This window comes from Ictalurus furcatus, chromosome 7, assembly GCF_023375685.1.
Source record: "Ictalurus furcatus strain D&B chromosome 7, Billie_1.0, whole genome shotgun sequence".
Classification (NCBI taxonomy): domain Eukaryota; kingdom Metazoa; phylum Chordata; class Actinopteri; order Siluriformes; family Ictaluridae; genus Ictalurus; species Ictalurus furcatus.
Genome location: NC_071261.1, coordinates 4,566,555 through 4,587,134, shown reverse-complemented (window position 1 = coordinate 4,587,134; position 20,580 = coordinate 4,566,555). Strand labels below are relative to the sequence as shown.

At 37.9% G+C, this 20,580-nt stretch overlaps 1 protein-coding gene across 1 annotated transcript in view; it reads left to right on the top strand.

Annotated features, from left to right (window-relative positions):
• The window catches only part of brinp2 (bone morphogenetic protein/retinoic acid inducible neural-specific 2), a 97,988-nt gene that overhangs the window by 41,766 nt on the left and 35,642 nt on the right, over positions 1-20,580 (top strand). The window contains exons 4-5 of the mRNA XM_053627975.1: positions 1,591-1,696; positions 10,634-10,870. Of these exons, the coding sequence (XP_053483950.1) occupies positions 1,591-1,696; positions 10,634-10,870 (343 nt within the window). The remainder of the gene's footprint in view (positions 1-1,590; positions 1,697-10,633; positions 10,871-20,580) is intronic.

Below are 20,580 nucleotides of genomic sequence, written 5' to 3'. Positions count from 1 at the left end.
GTTCAGTAGCCGGTGTTTCTGACAATGTAAACTGTATGTTGAATCATTAAAGGAGCAAGATGCTCACATACGTATATATATATAGTCATGTGAAAAAATAAACACACTGCATGGAAATCGTTGGCTTTTTTGACAAGAAAACATTTTTTTGGACAAGAAAACATTTGATCATCTTTGAAACAGTGCCTATTAATGACGTTGATATACTTGTTGATATTTGAAATCATTTATTCAACAGAAATATCAATAGATGTGATATTGTTCTGTGGTAAAAGTAAGTCCACCCTTGGCTTCAGAAGCTAGTATTGCCCCTTTCAGCAGAAATAACTTGTAGGCGTTTTGCACCGGGCTTGCTGGAATTTTTGACCACTCTTCCATGCAATATTCTGTCAGTTCCAAGATGTTTGAGGGTTTTCTTGCATGTACTGCGTGTTTCAAATCCCCCCACAACATTTCAGTGGAATTCAAAGACTAGGCCATTTCATAACCCTCCATTTCTTCTTTTTGAACCATTCCTTGGTGGATTTATCTTCAAACACTCTCTGATATGATGCAGATTTCATAGTTGAATCAGTGAGTGCAAGGTTTCCAGTCCCTGAGGCAGCGACGCAAACCCCAACCAGCACATTTACACCACCGTGCTTCACAGTTGGCATGAATTGCTTCTCCTGAAAAGCTGTCTTTGGTTAGCACCAAACATGTCTGCTGCTACTGTGGCCAGACAACTCCATCTTTGATTTGTCTGTCCAGAACACATTATTCCAAATGTCCTTGTCTTTGCCTATATGCTCATATTTCCATGGGGTGTATTTATCTTTTCACATGACTGTATTGCACACTGTATTTTGGAATGAAACATACTGTATATACCTATACATATAGACCTTGGAATGGACCTGGGTATTTGTTCCCATCCAGGTAATATCCCTGCCCATGACCCTGACCAGGATAAAGTACTTACTGAAGATGAACAAATGAATTAATTTCTTAATGTAAAGTATATTAGGGTTCTGAGAGTCTATTAGACAGAATACTCTAAAAGCATGAGTGCACTAACAGGTTTATAAATTTACTTGGCAGAAGAAGAAGACTGACATGATATTTTGTGAAGTCACTGTGCCTGCGTCCTTAATTTCAGTGTATGAGTACTTCTGTTCTCTTCCGCTCGCTGGGTGGGGGCCATGCCTGTCAAAGCCAATAAAATGAAAGACATGCATGTGGAGAAGGATACAATGGTAAATGGTGTTATCTCTTTATTTCAGCCAAGGATTAGAGTCACAAACTTAGAGAGAGAGAGAGAGAGAGAGATATTTTGGGAAGGACAGAGTCATCTGTTTGGATGTTTAGATGTTAAAATTACATTAATGAAGTTCTCTCTCTTTTTTTGCTCATTTAAATGAAAGCCTGGTAAAATGGCCATTTGTGAAGGGCTGCAATATGCCGAATTGAGATGTACTATTAATTCTAGATGACTTTGGTTTGTTTTTGACAACAGCCATGTGCCTCACCGCTCTTCTCCCATTAAAGAGCAACAAACAGGTGCATGATTTCAGCGGTAATAAGGCGGTAAAATATCCCCTTGTTTCCTAGGTAACAGAGACCAGAACAGGGCCTCTGGGATGCAGTAACTACGACAGCCTGGATTCTGTCAGCTCAGTGCTGGTACACAGCCCGGAGAATAAAATCCATCTGAAAGGTATGACAACTTTTTTGCTTACCTGTGTATCTGTGTGATTATACCATCACAGCTGCTATAACTTTATAACAAAGACCTTGAAGGGTCCTTGGTAGGATTTGCAGCCATGTAAACTTGGGCTGTTGGAAACGTAAGATTTATTATAATGTGAATGGACGAACGAATAATCTTTCTTCGTGTGTCCTCAAGGTACAATAAAATCTCTTGCTTTCTTTTTCATTATGCACTATTCATTCACAAATTGGTGTATTTATACTTCTCATGTGAGCTGTCATCAGCAACACCCCGAATGGAGTAAAATATCACTATTTACAGGATTTTTATTCTGCAATATTGATGTAACAACTGTAATGTTCCCCATGACAGCAATAGTGCCATATGTGCGAATCACTAGTAAAGTACTAATTTAGCAAGTAAGTGATTTAATGCTTGGTGGTCTTTTAACTAATTTTTATGATTGTGTGTAAGAAATGACAGGCATGGGAATTAGTGGGAAAGTGGGACATAAATAATAACATGAGCTGTAGTAACCAAAGGTTGTCAGGGACCCTGGTTTAATTGGCTATGTTATTTTTGTTCTCTCAGTACTGCTTTACCGGTGCACTAAGAGATCAGTGTAAGCCTTTCACTTTAATAAAGATTGATTGAACAGAGAGCATATGACTTGAAAAAAATTCTAAAAAAAAAAAAAAAGAAAAGAAAAGGGATTCAGGCATCTTAAAAGGTAAACTGTGAATTAGGATGTTGCTTTTAGATGTCCCAATGCTATAATTCACATTTAGCGAGTGTAACAGGGAGTTCGAAAAAAAAAAAATCGTTTCATTTATGCTTCACTACATTTTGAAAGAGAAACATGCAGATAGTAATGACATTTGTGGAAAGATGTAAGGGAATCAGGTTTTTGACCAAAAATAAAAAGTCTCCCTAAAATGTCTGAACACCCTCTTGGGGCATTTCACTGAGCTTTAATGAGACATGTAATAAACATGTGCATCACATAGTTTCCATCATTATGATCCATGATAAAAAAGAAAGTGTTCAATATCATGATATAATAGTAAATTGTCAAAACTTATATAGTGCTTTACACTGGTTCTCATTCACCCATACACCAGTGGTAGCAGAGCTGCCATGCAAGACACTAACTTGCCATCGGGAGCAACTCGAGGTTGCTCAAGGACACTTGCCTAAGGACGCTTCTGCATGTGGAGTCACATGGGCCGGGAATCAAACCGCCAACCCTATGATCAGTAGACAACTCGCTCTACCACCTGAGCCACATCCGCCCATATATTGGGATATTTTTTGCCATTTATTGGCATGCCATTTTGCACTCCATTGTTTTGTATTTTTACAAAAATCTATGTTCTATTTTTAATTTTAGATTTAATAAAAAAAAGTTTGCTCAGAATTTCATTACATATTTTGTTCTTAGAAAACATGTAATCAAATAATATTTGGTTTGTAACATGCAGGCAGAGGCGGGACTGATATACTATTAAGGGTACCCTATTAAGGGTAATCCATAAATTGTTCAATTCAATTCAATTCAATTTTATTTGTATAGCGCTTTTTACAATAGACATCGTCTCAAAGCAGCTTTACAGAAATATCAACACGGTATATAGATATTAAAGGTGTGAATTTATCCCAACTGAGCAAGCCTAAGGTGTTAAGAGGAAGAAACCTTGAGAGGAATCAGACTCAGAAAGGAACCCGTCCTCATCTGGGTAACAACAGATAGTGTGAAAAAGTTCATTATGGATTTATATGAAGTCTGTTTGGCCTTAGAAGCAGCAAGGGTCAAAGCACAAGTAGTCGAAGTTAAACACGGATTGTCCTTATTATAGAAACAGGAAACAAGCAAAAGTCCAAAACCAGAAATAATGAACAGGGAAATGACATTCGTAATCACACATTAACAGTCAACAATGCTTAACAGAAATGGACAAAGAAACAGAAGGGTGTAAAAAGACAAACTAATGACGGCTGAACTGAGGACAGGTGTACACATTAGGGAACAGGCCTATAAAGGGACAGTGTTGGAGACAGAACTAGAAGATACAACAGAAGTACATGTCACAATTAGGGCAGTGCTCACTGTGCTGGGAAACACACTCTATGCTGTGGGGATTCATGACATGGTTTGGCAGTCTGCTGTGGGGCAGTGACATTTTTCTTAAGCTTAATTTCTGAAGAGGTATATCACTAAGTACTTTCTGTACTAACATTCTGTTTGTGGAAGGGACCAGCTGCATTATCTGTAACATACAGCTAGTGTCTCTGTGCTTTTTGTACTATATTAGAGTGTATTCCACTAAGAGAACTCAAAGACTCTTAGTGTTGCTAGTAAAGGATAATTTGTCCATCCATCCTTCCATCCATCCATTTATTTTTTGTTTTACAGAAATGATTGATTGCATAATTAAAATTTATTCACACAATTTTATTAAAAAAAAAATTAAATATAACAGAATTTTTTTTTTTTTTTATCCTTCTTTGCAGCTGCCAAATTCACCAAAATCATTTCCAATCTATTCACACTTCTTAGAAACACTGAGTTTTGGATCACACTCAGTGTTTATATTCTGCCTCTTATGTTTTTTAAATAACAAGCTTAAATGGCTATGAAGCAGCTAGATCAGATAAATGCATTGAGGTGTACAAATAGTGTTCTTTAAAGAGTTCTTTATTGTGCGTGACTGTATGAATAAATGACATATGGATGGAACTGATGAAGCGAGCTGACATTGCTGTGACCCCAAGAGTTCCTTGATAGGGAACAAAAGACAAAGTTACTTTTACATTTACTTTTAAATTACATCTAATTAGAGTTAATCATTTAGCAGATGCTTTCTTCCGAAACGACTTCAGAAGTGACAAGTGAGGCAGAATACAATCCCAGCCTCTGGCAGTTTGAGGAGTTGGTACAGATGGGAGTGCTGCAGAATTAAATATCCTCTACCTGACTAGAAGCAAGTGCAAGATGATTGTAGGGAGAAGAGACAGAGCAGCAGCTAAACACAATGTTTGGTTTAAAGGAAAAAATCACCCAGAATAACAGTCAATTGTAATTGATATACAGTGCCCTGCACTAATATTAGCACCCGTGGCAAATTTGAGCAAAGAAGGCTGTGAACATTTGCCTTTATTGTTCATCATTTTGATCTTTTCTTTAAAAAAAAAAAAAAAATCACAAAATACTCTGCTCTCATGGATATCAAACAATTGCAAACAAATTATTGTGCAACAATTATTGGCACCCTTTTAGTCAATACTTTGTGCTACCTCGCTTTGCTAAGATAACAGCTCTGAGTCTTCTCATATAATGCCTGATGAGGTTGGAGAATACATGGTGAGGGATCTGAGACCCTTCCTCCATATAGAATCTCTCCAGATCTGGAGAGTCAGCACTGGTGGACTCTCCTCTTCAGTTCACTCCACAGGTTTTCTATGGGGTTCAGGTCAGGGGACTGGGATGGTCATGGCAGGACCTTGATGTTGTGGTCAGTAAACCATTTTTGTGTTGATTGTGATGTATGTTTTGGATCATTGTCCTGCTGGAAGATCCAGCCATGGCCCATTTTAATCTTTCTGGCAGAGGCGGTCAGGTTTTCATTTAATATCTGTTGATATTTGATAGAGTCCATGATGCCATGTATTTTAACAAAATGTCCAGGTCCTCTGGCAGAAAAACAGACCCAAAACATTAAAGATCCACCACCATATTTAACCGTGGACATGAGGTACTTTTCCATATGGCTACCTCTCTGTGAGTGTCAAAACCACCTCTGGTGTTTATTACCAAAAAGCTCTATTTTGGTTTCATCTGACCATAGAACCCGTTCCCATTTGAAGTTCCAGTAGTGTCGGCAAACTGAAGACGCTCGAGTTTGTTTTTGGATGAGAGTAGAGACTTTTTTCTTGAAACCCTTCCAGACAACTTGTCATGATGTAGGTGACTTCAGATTGTAGTTTTGGAGACTTTCTGACCCCAAGCTGCAACTAACTTCTACCACTCGAACCGTCCTCTTCACAGTGCGTTGAGACGATACAGACACACGTCCAATTCCAGGTTGATTCATAACATTTCCAGTTGACTGGAACTTCTCAATTATTGCCCTTATGGTGGAAATTGGGATTTTGCTATTTTCTTATAGCCACTTCCCCTTTTGTGAAGCTCAACATCCGTTTGCCACACATCACAGCTATATATCACAGCTATATTCCTCGGTCTAACCCATTGTTAGGAATGACTAAGGGAATTTGGCCTATGTGAAACCTTTATACACCTGTGAAACAGGAAGTCATGTTTGAACAAGTTCCTGTTCCTAGTCACCCAGGTGTACTAAAAAAATGTAAAGCGGAAGCAAGTTTGCAAACACGACTTGAGCAGAACGCTTCACAGAGGTAAGTTTTTATTTTGTAACTCTCTCACCTTTCAGATACGATGTAAATCCTGATCTTGCCGGCGAGCCTAACTATGCTGTACACAGGTACTCATGCAATATATCTTTGGAAAGCTAGGATTCTTGTGATTCAAATGATATAAACCATTTCAAGATACACTCACAACAGAGGCTACAATCAACAATCTGTCAGACCACCAACATACAAACAAACACTTAAAAAACTGAGACAACTTAGCAAATTTTAGCTAGCAGGTTTGCAGAGCCACAACACAAAACTCAGCATTTGAACAATCAACAGCAGATACTTCATAAAATAATCAAAAAGGTTCTGATTCAGAAGCACAAGATTGTCTGAGCAAAGGGTGAATCGCCCCTCTTTTCAGGAGTATGGAGTACCCTTTGTGCCTGTGTTGTACTTGCCCAGGTTCAGGAAGCTGTCATCTATAAAATGCGCTGTGCACAAGCAAATGTTTGGGTTGAACTGCTCAGGAACAGCGTTATAAATAAACAGTAACCACTGATTTCGTCCATTTTCGGAAGGCTAATCAAAGAAGTTTTGCTTTCGCACAGAAACACACAGCGTCTTCACGACACGGTGCCTGAATTCACTCAAGCATCGACTAAATTCACTGAAGCCTCACCTTCTTTCTTTGTGTCTGCCTTTGGGTGGGATTATGGTGATAGTGCATGCTGTGACGTAGAGAAATTACGGAAGTAAATCTGGATTTCGAACGACGCGTTTCAGGCAGGTCTTGAGCAGTGTTCTCTGTTAGATAGAATAAATCCCTTTGGTGGAAAATATGAGTTTTGGAACTTTGCAGAGTTTATACATGCACAAACAGATACATTACACTCCCAAGCAGAAGGAAAACATTCAAAAATCATGCTATGACCCCTTTAACAAAGTGTTTTGTTTTTTTTGACAAACCTGTGTTGTGCTTGCAATTGTTTGATATCCCTGAGAGCAGAGCATTTTTGTGAATTTTTTGAACAAAATATCAAAAGGTTAAACAATGAAGACAATTTTTCACAGCCTTCTTTGCTCATATTTACCAAGGGTGCCAATATTAGTGGAGGGCACTGTATGATGTGCAATAGCATTAAGGTTTTTATAATGAATTTCTGACTTTTTTTTCTTTAAACATATTATATTTGTGTTGTTTATTTTCACTGTAACTAAAGTTTTCCTAGATTACCCACAATACTGCTCGACTACCTGCTAATACTAGTGGAGTGGGATTTAGCCTTCACCTAAACAGAGCAATGCAGCAGAGCTTCCTTTAGTCTGTTGCACTCTCTGACTAACTTTAACCAAGATTAACTAAGTTAACTAAGGTTAACTTCCAATGCTAATATAGCTGCACTGCTTTCTTGAACTGTGAGCTCATTCTTGAACTTTTGAGTCTTCTCTACTCTGATGTGGGATTTAATATTAATATAATATTGTTGGAAAATGGTGGGGAAAGAAGCTTGTGTTCTTTGTTGTTAGCTCTTCTATTATATATAACTACCACTATAAGTGCTCTAGCAATATTTTCCTGTGACCTCAGCATACAACCACTAACTTTTCACAGGAACAGGAAAAATATCATCAACCAAACGAATTAGCTATACACATAGAGTTATTGTGTATAACAACAACAACAGCAACAATAATAATAATAACAACAACAACAATAATAATACAACATTCACATAAACCAGGTAAATTGGTTTATATTCAACAGATTTACATATATTTTTGAGTGATCATTTATAATCAAAAGTAAATATTTGTTATGAAATGTGTTTTCATAGCATCAGTATGTTTATTTGAATGATAAAATATAAAAATTTATAAATATTTGTTATATTTGACATTCAAAAGTTTCTCATTTCATACATACTGCACATGACTAAATTCCGGTTTAGTTTTCTGGTTGCTAAAAGAATTGTTCAGAATTGACATATTATATTAAGTATTTATCATAGTCAGTATTTAAAAACAACAATTCATTACAATATTTAAAGGATTGTTTTTCCTGGCTATACTGCAGCATTTTGTTTTTAAAATTTCATATTTTCATTAAGAGATGCCTTTAAAGTTCTAATGACTAAATTCCTCTGCCTGGATTTAATTAATTAGGTTTTAATTAAATTATACTGTGGCATGTAAGTCTATGTATTTTCCATTTCACCGTCTAGAGGGGAAAAAAGTATGTAACTGTGAGAGAAAAAAGCTGATGTTCATATCAAGCTAGGGTTTAGATGAAGTGAGGGGTTATCTGAAGACAAGCATTTACACGAACCTAAATTTCCCTCATACCCCTATGACAGATGTGTCACCATGAGTGACCAAAGCAGAAAAAAAGATAGTAATGGCAGTGAAAGGAAAGCCAATGTCTGTGCTAATTATACATGTGGTCTGTGCTAGTACTTGCCACTTTCTTGAGTTTGACATTTAAAAGTCAGCCCACTTAATACTGCTACCTCCTAAAGCAATCTCCCCACTGACAAAAGCCATGTAACTACTTTAATAAGCTGAGGCAGGGGCATGTCTAAAGCGGAGAGAGAAAAGTGGCTGGATGGAAGATGCCCGAGGCCTCTATTTCTGTCAGCTCATCAGTTCTTTTACATTTCTGGAGACTTTTTCAGACCATTTTGTTTTTTTTTTTTTAAGACTATTTTAGCATTTTCCAGACCATAGATAGTCATATCATAGTGTCTAGCAGAAGTGAACTAAGGGGAAACCCATAACCAAAACTGTGGATGCAATAGATATAATTTAGACTGTAGATATTACTGAAGACTGCAGTAAACGTTTGTGGGGGGAAAAAAACACGTCTCACTCTGTTTCTCTCCATAAAAAGGCTGAGCTTGAGGAGGAGAGGGCACAAGAGCTGTTATTTAGCCTTATCCGGAATGAAAGCCATCCAAGTTGCTGTCTTTTGTGTGCCTCCCCACACTGTTGGCTCCGCACCCACCATAAGCCAGGCCTTGAGAGGAAGACTGCATCTAATTACGCCTCTTGTTTTCTTGCAATTCAGAGAATAAATACTGGAGAAACGTGTCTCATAAATATTCATACCGGGAGAGGGAATTTGAAAAGCTGAGAGAAAAAGGAATTGATTCTCTCTTGATGGGTGTCAGATCTGGTGAAGCTGAGAAGAGCTTTTCTCAGATAATATAATTAGCAGTTGCTCAACACCCGCAGCTGGGCTGTAAAATGCGGATCGATCTCACCAGCAGATGGATAGCGAACGTATTCATTATCGAATGATTGTATGCTGTGTTCATCATTACGTATTGATTACGAATGCTTAATTGACTACATTGTTGCCAGCAAAAACAAAAGCGACATCAAAAGTGTTTTTAAAATGTATTATATATACAATCCACCCATCATAGTAGGCACCATTGAGTCGTATAGGATGGGCTATCCCAAGCAAATCATCACTAATTAATTTGTCTGCATAAATATCAATACTTACATAACCTCCCATCAAAAGATCAGAACAGGATATGGTCAGAGAATGCCACATCATCGATTCTCTGTTTGCAAAGCACCCCTGCTTCATCACAACAATACATGGCTGAATGACCTTGCCGTAGAGATTGTTAGTCTTTATCCATCCCATTACCCAATTATAGAACTGGCATGGCAGTCCTGTGTCCTAAATAGAAATGTGCAAGCAAACACGGTCAGACGTCTGACCCACTTTACATTCCATCCTCTCTGCTTCCTGCCCAATCTATAGAAGATAATGCAGGAGAATGAGCTTGGGCTTATTGCATTGTCCTGAACATGGCATTAAAATTTTTTTTTTAAAAAAAACTAAAAATGACTTTTTGAGGCGTGTAAGGAATTTGAAAGGAGAAGAGATAGGAAAAATGGAAAAAAAAAATGTTCCATGAATTTAATTTGTATGGCTTTGTGTTGCCTACCACAGTTGTTGACACTAAATCATTGGATCGGTGCAGGAAAATATCATGTTTATTCTCAGTGAACTACATGCATGTCAGAATTGTATTCTGTCGGCGATGTGGAAGGTTTCCAAAATGAACGCTAGTGTGACTAGGGTGGTAGTTTAGCCTAAGCTACTTTATTTATTTAAATCATGTATACATTGTGCTGTCTTCATAACAATTCTCAGACTTCAGTTATCAGAGGAAAAGCCTCTTCCTTCCACTTAAGGAAATGATATTCAGCATCCATTCAACATCTGTTACAGCACATTTGCTGTCAAATAGACAGCTGTTGTCATTATTATTAGACAATTACAATGGCTCTCATGATGTTTTTTTTTAAGTAGACAAGATATGCAGAATTATTTGTCTGTATATTTGCTGTTGCTTAATTACTTCCTGCTATTATGAAAGTAACTAGAAGAATGGATTACCAACATTTTTAGAAAGTAGAAACCCTAACACTACTTTATACATGGTTGTAGCCTTATGGTCTTTAAAGAAGCTAATAAAAGTTTTACATCGAGATATAGATTCTCTGTATTACGTGCCATTAAGACAACCCTCTATTTAAACTCAGGTTTACAAGATGTTCTCCCCGACTTCCTGCGCAACCGTTTCGTGGAGGCAGCGCTCAGCTATGTGGCATGCAATTCCGAGGGCGAGCTCTTGTGCCGCAACAACGACTGCTGGTGTCGATGTTCTGCCAAGTTCCCCGACTGCAACTGCCCCTTCTTGGATATCAGAGCCATGGAAGAGAGTCTTCGGAAAAGCAGGGAGACCTGGATTACCTTGAACAATGAGTTTATTGAATCAGGTAAGGATTCTGCTATGCTGTTGTCTCTGGTGCTAACAATAAGTTAGTGTTTAAATTTTGTCTGAAGTAATTAGTAGCACCAAGATCACAGTACAGCAAGGCATACTTTGAAAAACACTTCACCTGAGACACGAACATTACATTGCTTTTGGGAAACTGGGACCAAGCTTCTAAAACATGGCCGCAGGAAGACTTTCAAGGCTTTTTGTAAACAGCATGGAGAACACTGACACTGTAGTAGAGCACTCAAAATCTTTTTAGCTGAAATGCATTTGACAAAGCTGAGTGTTCTGGGGCTGTGTTTGATGGTGACAGCTGATTTATGTGGGTGTTGCTTTCCCATCCCTGCTTCTCAGTTTTCCCTATCCAGGTCTCTCACTCTTTATAAATGGAACATCTGTCAGCATTTTGCGTCACTCCAGAGAGCATATCACAAAATGAACTCGCATAGCAAAGTTCAGTTTAATTACTTTGGGCCACATTCAGTGATAGCAGTTTAAGGTTAAAAGTTATGTCAATATTGACAAGGGGAAAGTTTTTCATATTCAGACTTATGCAGGTGATTATGCTGAATTTCTGGCTAATTCTGACTAGTAAATTATATGCAGGCAGTTCATGCCTCTTTGGTTGCCATATTTTTCTTGTTCAGAGCTCTCATGATGGGAGTTTTTACCATCTTTATACACAAGCACTTTCCTTTAAGCAAAAAGAAAATCAGGGGATAGAAAATGCAGACTTTATTATTATGCAGGCTGTCAATATGTTGCCATATGATAAAAGCAATAGACAGTAGAAAATACAGTTTAGACCAGGGGTTCCCAAACTGGGTGTCTCGACTCTACAGTGTGCGAGGACACTTGATTTACAAAGTTTTGAGAGAGATTTTAAGTTACATTTCTTGTTGTATTCAACTTCCTTTTTTGCTTAACAAATTAATATTAGAATACTGCTCTAATTATGAAAACAAATTTTGTGTGCTAATATATATATATATATATATATATATATATATATATATATATATATATATATATATACATATGTGTGTGTGTGTGTGTGTGTGTGTGTGTGGTTTAGTCTTTTTCAGTATCCTGACACGCTGCTCGAGCGTAGTATTCAGCAACAAATAAAAAACGACAAATTTCCCTGTCCCTCTTCCTCCTCTAAACAAACTAACCAGATTTCCTATTACAGGTAGTGTCTGAATTTTTTAAAACCTCCTATGCTGCCTTCATCCATCACGTTCCTCAACCCCAGAGGGTTAAATTTAGTGCATACAGGCCAGTGTGTTGGCTCAGGTTACTAGTTAAATACAGTCATGGGAAAAAGAATGTACACCTTCCTTCAATTTTATATTTTTTATTTATCAGAGACTATCAGGGGTTGTCTGGCCCTCACCAACTTCTATAAACAAACAATTATAAAATTAGAACAGCTAAGGGAGTTTTAGGCACTCCGCTCCACCTCATGCCTAACAACCTCAGGTGACCAAAAAAAAAAAAACGATTTCAATATGTAGTAATTTTTTTTATTGAGAAATCAGGTGGAAAAATATAAGTGCACCCTTCCTACTTCTACAGTCATTAAGAGAGTAATTAGCAGCCAGGTATTACTAATGAAATGCACAAGATTAGTTAATCATCAACAAGAGTGATTACCTCTGTAAAAGCAGAACTTTTGGCAGTTTAGTGTTCTGGAACACTCAGGTGTGTGTCTATATCATGCCAAGGAGAAAGGACACCAGCCATGTCCTCAGAGAAGCAACTGATGCTGCTCAGGAATCTGGGAAGGGTTATAAGGCCATCTCAATTTGGAATTCACTATTCTACAGTGAAATGGATTCTTTACAAACGGAGAGCCTTCAAGACAGTTGCCAAACTTCCCAGGAGTGGACGTCCAAGAAAATTCAGTCCAAGCTCAGACCATTTAATGCTCAGATATATAAAGAAAACCCCAAGAGCTACATCATGTGTTCTACATGCCTCTGTAAGCAATATAATTGTTTATGTTCAAGCATGATGGGGGAGGGGTGATGATTTGGGCTTGTTTTGCAGTCACAAGACCTGGGAATATTGCAGTTGATGAACTCCACTTTATACCAGAAAATTCTTGAGATAAATGTGAGGCCATCTGTCTAGCAGCTTATGTTGGGCTGAACTTGGGCCATGTAACAGGATAAAGGTCCAACGCACACCAGCAAATTAACATCTGAACAACATCTGGCTGAACAACATCTGGCTAAAGAAGAAACAAATCAAGGTGCTAGAATGACCAAGTCAAAGTCCAGACCTCAACCCCATTGAGATGTTATTGCAGGATCTTAAGAGAGCTGTAGATAAATGAGTGCCCACAAACATCAACAAAACGAAGCAATGTTGTAAAGAAGAGTTGGCCAAATTTTCTCCAAAACTCTTCAGACTGATAAACTCCTACAGAAAGTACTGTTGCTAAAGATGGTTCTACTGAATTATAGAGTGTACTTATTTTTTCCCACCTGGCTTCTGAATGTTGGTTAACTTTTTTGAAGAAAAAAACGACTACATATTGTAATCTGTTGTGTTTTTTTTTGTTGTTGTTGTCACCTGGGGATATTTGTGTGTTTATAGAAGTTGGTGGGGACCACACTATTGTTATTAATGCCCTGATAAATAAAAACATAGAATTGAAGGAGGGTGTATTTTCTTTTTCTCATGACTGTAACCTTTGTCTTGTTTTCACTGCTCTGTTTGGGACTGATTAATCTGATAATATTGTTGGCTTGAAGGAGATAGACAGAAAGAGTGATGGCCAACAGGCAAAAAGAAACAAGAACCACAGCATCTGTTCTCTCCACCCCCAAACATTTCCCCATCCAAAGAGTGATCCAATCAGAGAGATAAGCCCAGGCTATGTCTGAAAGCCCTTTCCTACACTGTGATGGACCATTAATGAAAGTAGCCCAAATTCGTTTAACTGCAGAACTGCATTCCTCCAAATGCATATCTCCTTTCAGCAGGTGAAGTGCTGGGCTTGAGAGAAAAGCTTTTTCATACAGTTTTATTCGCTTCCTGTCGGAGAAGTCAACTCCCATTATCAAAAGATAGCTAGGAAGATACTTTTCAAGATCGCAGATTCTCTACCTGATATGCTAGCAGTTAAAGCAATGAAAACAATCACCTTTGTCAGAATTTTTGTTTTGTTTTTGTTTGCCTAGTAAGTGTACACTAATTCCTTATATGAGCTTCCACCTAAAGTTATTATAAGTCACAGTTCAGTCACAGTTAATCACAGCTCTGGATCAACAATTTTGATGCGAAAATGTAACCATGACAACATGCATAAATTACGGTTTAGACTAGGATTTATTTATGTTTCACTCCTGCTTTCACTATTACACCTCTAAACAATGATGAAACAATTAGCCTATTTCACTATCAAATTTCAACATCACTGGAAATGTTGGAGCTGTCTGCTGTCTGCTTACCCTGAGCACCATGCACCAAGAATTAATAAAACAAGATGACATCTAAACATGTAAATGTTTGCTATTTCCATAAATTTAAATGTTTGATTAAGTTTTTTAAGTAGCCATGGTATAACAGAATCAATGATAAAAATGTGTAATATTAATTGTATTAATGTGTACTATTATAGGGAAATCATTTTTTTTTTTATCAATACTGTCATATAATAAGATCATAATATCTTAGGGATATTTCACATGATAGAGAGTTGGTTGATTAACTGATTGATTAATAGAAACAGTGTTAATGGTGTGTATATTCACAGTTGATGCATACTGCTAGCTCTCACATGGTGGTCATGTGCTGTATTTTTAAATTGCATGCACAATAAAATTAAATCATGTCTGAATAGTACACTTAAGGGGAAATTTGCTTGGGATGTTGTGGGATAGTTCGACAGCACTAAATGTGATACCTGAGCATGTTGCATTTCCTACAGCTAAGATTTACACCTTTGTAATTGTGCCACCAAGTGATTTTACCACCTTCTTTTTTTAAATGATTGATTAGATTTACAACTATAAATTTAGCCTTAAAAGCTCAAGTCTCCAGCGTAAAGATTACCCAGCCCTGCTTCTCCAGCCCCCTGATATTGCAGGATGTTAATTTTCATTATGGTAATTAAAAACAGGCTTTCAAGTAAAAGAGAGCTGTTTGTTACATGGTACCACCAGCACACAGTTCTGGCACAGGTTCCATCACTTTCTGAGACTTGCCATCAGAAATGCTCATATTTATAGCTCCATTACTCAATAAAGCTTGTCCTCAGATATAGTGCCTTTGTCATTTGAACGTGATAGATTGCTGACACATAGCAAATGTGTCTTTTTTTTTTTCCCAAAAATCGTTTATGTTAATTCTGCAAAGGACATACACATACTAATCAGGAGTTATTGTTTCTCGTTTACAACGAGAATTAATTTCCTGCATCTGATTTAAAGTATTTCAGCAACAATAGACTAGTTTCATACAATGTATGAGTATAGTACAAAAAGGATCTTACAATATTTTAGGAAAGATTTAAGTGGGAAAACAATGATAAATTATTTCAGGTTTGGTGAAATTACGCAGTAGTTCTATACTTTACAAAGTTCTATACTTTATACGGAGTTAATCAAACAAAGACCCCTTGTTTGCGTATGCAATCTGATCAATTGCATTTTCAGGTGATTTACAAAAGTTAATTGTGTAAATGGTCTCATACAAAGAAGGTAAAATGTTTAAATATTGTTTTGCGTGTGCTATTACTTTTTGATAACCACGGCGAATTCTGATACCAAAGAGAATGGGCTTCCATAAATTGAATATTCACCCTTAGGTTGAAATAATTTGCACACACAATTGCTGTTCTCAGAATCAGTTTCAGGCATAATAGATCACATTCCAGGTGCTAAATTAAACTATTTGCATTAACACCACCCCAGATTGCATATTCATTAAGGCCAACCTGCAAAATTGACGTGTTATTTTGCTTATATAAAAGACACAATCCTCTGTAGACCCTGTTAGCAGATGTTATCAAGGTGTTGTTTTTGCACATAAAAACATTTAGTAAATCAGGGAATAGTATTGACATAAACATTAAAAAATAAATAAATAAATAAATAAATAAACGTATGCAGTGTTTGATATTTCATTGAGTTTATGACTTTATAAGGCTTAAACTTGCGTCTTTGAGGTTGTGGTTGATTTGTGCGTGCCCAATATAATAATTAGCAAACTCTTACAACTTCAGTACCAATTAGGGATATGCATATTGGTCATTTCAACAGCTCAGATACTTATAGAACATGAGAGCATACGGAGGTGGGTCTTTTCTTTGTAGCTTTATGATAGAACCATTTCATGGATGTGCTGTGGCACATCCAGCTTCCCTGTGTTGAAATGATGTCAGAAGTGTAGACCCTTTAAATGCCCGTTCACAGCAGCTTAAAATTAATTTTTTTTCAGGGATACACTGCAGTTTCTTTTATGTATAACTAAGCAAATCATTGTGACATCCATTATGTACATAATGCAACAAGCCCACTTTTCATAGCGCACATAAGTAATAAGCCCCTACTAAGCTCAATTAAATTCTACCACAGGCCTCATTAGTGTATCACAGAAGATATACTGACTTTGTTATTTGCATGAGTAATGTACTAACTTAGCACTTAGTAGTACGGATTACAGTTACTGTTTTTTGGTGTCCTGATTACGTAACGCCGTCACATGTATTCCGTTACTCCCAAATCCTGCTTATTTCCACCACCAAAATCTCAAAATTCAACTTGACTCAACCACAGAATGTATCCCCACCATTTAGAGATCGCAAAGCATGAGAGCGTGTCAAGTGCATGCTCTCATGCACGGAAACTTCTCTGCACAATTATTTCACTGCTTTGTGCGCGCGAGTAGCTTTGTGTATGCTCTCTAATAAGCACGCTCTCTAACACCGTTCCACGCACTCAGATCGGGCTCCCTCGTGCTCTCAATTAATGAAACTGTTTAAATGGGTGTTGATATAGAAACAGGAATGATCACTGAATGTTTCAAAATGATTACAAATTATTTTTATTACAAATTATTCAAAAGTCTTGCCATATTTTTTGAACTGATAGTAAATTTATTTCAAGGACCTTAATTGAAATGTATATGTTTATGGATTATTTTACCACGTGCAGCTTTTCTTTGTTTGGGATTACCCAACTACACACACACACACACACACACACACACACACACACACACACATAGACAGCACCTATGATTCCTACTGTTGAAGGTTAGAATCTGTCGTGCACTGATACTGATCTTAGTTAAGACGAGACTTGCTCAAAGCCCCATTGCTGTACTCTACTGAGGATGCAACGTGACATAAGACTTGAGAGCCTTGCTTGGGACATGGTCTCATCGGTAAGAGCAGATCAGTTTATAATTGTAATAATATACCACAGCATCAATAACTTTGGCAATTATGCATGGTTCAGCAAGAGTGTGACAGTTTTGAATTCTGGTCCCCAGCATGGAATGTGGAAATATGCATCTTTTATCACATCTGGTATATGCAGTATATGGAATAACAACTGTTTTAAGACCATTTAAGATTTACTTTAAGATTTTCTTTAAAGCAGAAAATATCTTGAAAATATTCAGCGACTCTGACTCTACACTGTAAACAATACCATATGGACAATGTGCTCAGAAACACTGATTTGATGTTATCAATTAATTGCTTTATTTGCAGAGCAGTAAACCCAGTTACAATAAAGCTCACTGTCGACTGTAGCTTTTCAGACATGCTACTGGAATTCTGAATAGTGCTTTGGTGCCTTGGTCAGTTTTTGTCGTGTTTTTAGCTAGGTGTTTGCATTCTGATCCGCTGCTGCATCACCAATGTATTGCGTACTGTGTACGAGGAGGTCATCCAGTACCTCCTGTACCTTTGCGCCAAAGACCTGCCTAAACATCAGTGGTGCAAAGTGTTTTACCAGATTTAGCAATTTAAGCCAGCTGAGCTTGCCTTCACATCTGTGTCAGTAGAGCAACAGCCCATGCCTTGTATGGCTCCAATAGCTTGGAGTGTTGCCTGTAAAATCTCTGTACCCACTGAATCTTCTGTTGTGGTCTTTTTCTCCATTAGGGCAATTAGAGCATATGTGACCTTGTGTTAGATTTGCACATATTTTGATTGTGCACAGTGTGGATTTGTGTCAAATGCTTTGTCTGTTTGAACCACTAGCAATGCCACTGGCCTCTCTACTGATGCAATTGATTTCAGCCCAATGGTTTCCAGATCTGCCATTGCAGCCATTATGTGTCCTCTTATATCAGGTTGCAGATTCCCTGTGCTCTCGATCGCATATATGAGCTCCTTTGTTATACAATGTGGAATAGCCCAGCCACTTGCTTGGGCCTATACAATATTAAATGGATCAGGCATTTGATCCATTGAATTAGCTGGAGGCTCAAGCTGTAGTTTTGCCAAGGAGGCATTGATGTTGGCGTGTATGGTGTTAAGTGGTGCTGTACTGTGTTTTGGGTTTAAAGCCTGACCATCAGAATGTTTTATTGCCAGTCTATCAGCATTCAACTAAGTTTGTTGTAAGCAACAAACTTAGAGAATGAGATGCAACCACTGCATCAAGCAGCAATACTAAGCTTCACCCAGCTGTGCCCTTCGTAGCGCTGTTGCATTGTAGCTAACAGCTCTTGTATTTGGCTGATGCCCTCTGCCAGTTTCTCTACTCTGTATTCCAACACAGTATCGGTTCTCATGCTCTCCCCTCCACTGGGCTGAGCAGCTGTCTTTCTTTTGATCACGTCATAGAGGAGCTCACTTTTCTTTTCCTAATGGGCCCTGTCACATCAGTCAGCTGCCTCTCTCCCTGTTGCACTCCTGTAGGGTGAGGTGAAGTTGCTGAATAGACCATAGCTGTTCTATAGCTTGTGATATGCACTTCCTGCAACAGAATTGCTAATATGATGCAGTTTCAGCAAGAGCAAGATAAGTGCTTGTCAAAGAGGTTCTGGTCCCAAACAATATGGGGATTCCTCATGTCTGTCATTCCAACTCCATTAGGGATTGGCAGAAAAACAGCTCAACTATTGTTCTCTGAAATACAGAAGATTAAAAAAAAAAAAAAAAAAACACTTTACAAGAAGCAAGATACAAGAAGTTAGATATTATATACTCTGCATTCACAGTATGTGAACATAAACAGTAGTCCTTGTGTCCACTTTCTGAGTCAAGAGGTGAATATTGATAAATCAGTGCTAAGTTACCATCATGCAAGGTGCGCACAGCTCTTCCGTTTCCAGTTCTTTCACTACACTACATTAATAGCAGTATTTACAGTCGGGGTCCACAAGAGTTCTTGAAGATTAATGTCAGTGACATTAAAAACACTGTAAGCTGGAGAAAGGCTTCAAACTATATACTTCCTCATACATTCACAACTATGAGGATAAGACAGTACCTATTAATGAAAATGCAAAGAAACAAACACCCAAGCTAATGTTAGTCACACAGTTCACGGCAATGTAGCTTGTGCTACTGAAAATATGGTGTCTTCAGTTGAAACTTGATGATATTAGTTGATGATGATATTGATGCTGCTGCCCATGATATTGGTAATGTCTTTTTTAACACTATATCCCATACGCTATAAAGGTAAATATTGCTACCACATGTTATCCACTTTCTCAGTGCTAGCATATTCCGGGGTCGGGGGTTCGATTCATGTCTCCGCCCTGTGTGCATAGAGTTTGCATATTCTCCCTGTTCTTCAGGGGTTTCCTCCGGGTACTCTGGTTTCCTCCCCTAGCTCAAATGCATTGTAGGCTGATTTGCATTTCCAAATTGTCCATAGTGTGTGAATGGGTGTGTGTGTGTATGTGTCTTGAAATGGGTTGACACCCCGTCCAGGGTGTCCCCTGCCTCATGCCCTGAGTCCCCTGGGATAGGCTCCACATTCCCCATGACCTTGTCTATTATAAGCGGTACAGAAAATGAATGGATGAATAATAATAATAATAATAACTATTAATTAATACTATTAAGACTTCTGTATAATGTTTCTCGTTAGGCATTTCTTATTATTTGTGGCGTTGGAATACTGTAGCTATTCCATTCAAAGAGCAGTAGTACTGAGCTTTTGCCAGTCTTCTCTGACTCTCGGTGGTTTTAGGGTCAATTAGCTGATCTGGTGTGAACTGTGTACTACAGACCTTCGTATTCAGCGAAATAGCCACAAGTTTTGCTAACCATGATCTCCTGAGATCACTCTGAGCTGGGATAGAGGCTTAAATAGTTGTTCATTTCTGATGATATTTCTACACAGAGGAACACCACAGTGCTCAGAATATTTCTTCATTTGTTGCGTAAAACAGTCTGTCTTAAATACCTAAAGCTGGATGTTCATTTTGATATACCGTTACGAAGAACACGTTGCTGTCTCACTGTGCTGACTAACTAACGCTGTACTGTACTGGAAACGTGAGTGCTGCACAGTTTTTCAACAGAATGCATCATGCTCATAGACCTAAATGCAATTAGCCTATACAATGCTTCCTTTTTTCCTCCCCAGGGTTCAAGCACTGCTAAATGCAGACACAAAAATATCATATCAATTAAGGGTTTCACTTCTCAGTTACTGGAACTGTGGAAAAACTGGAAGTGTGGAAGTCATTTTTCACTTGTGCTTGGTGTAAGTGCATAACACA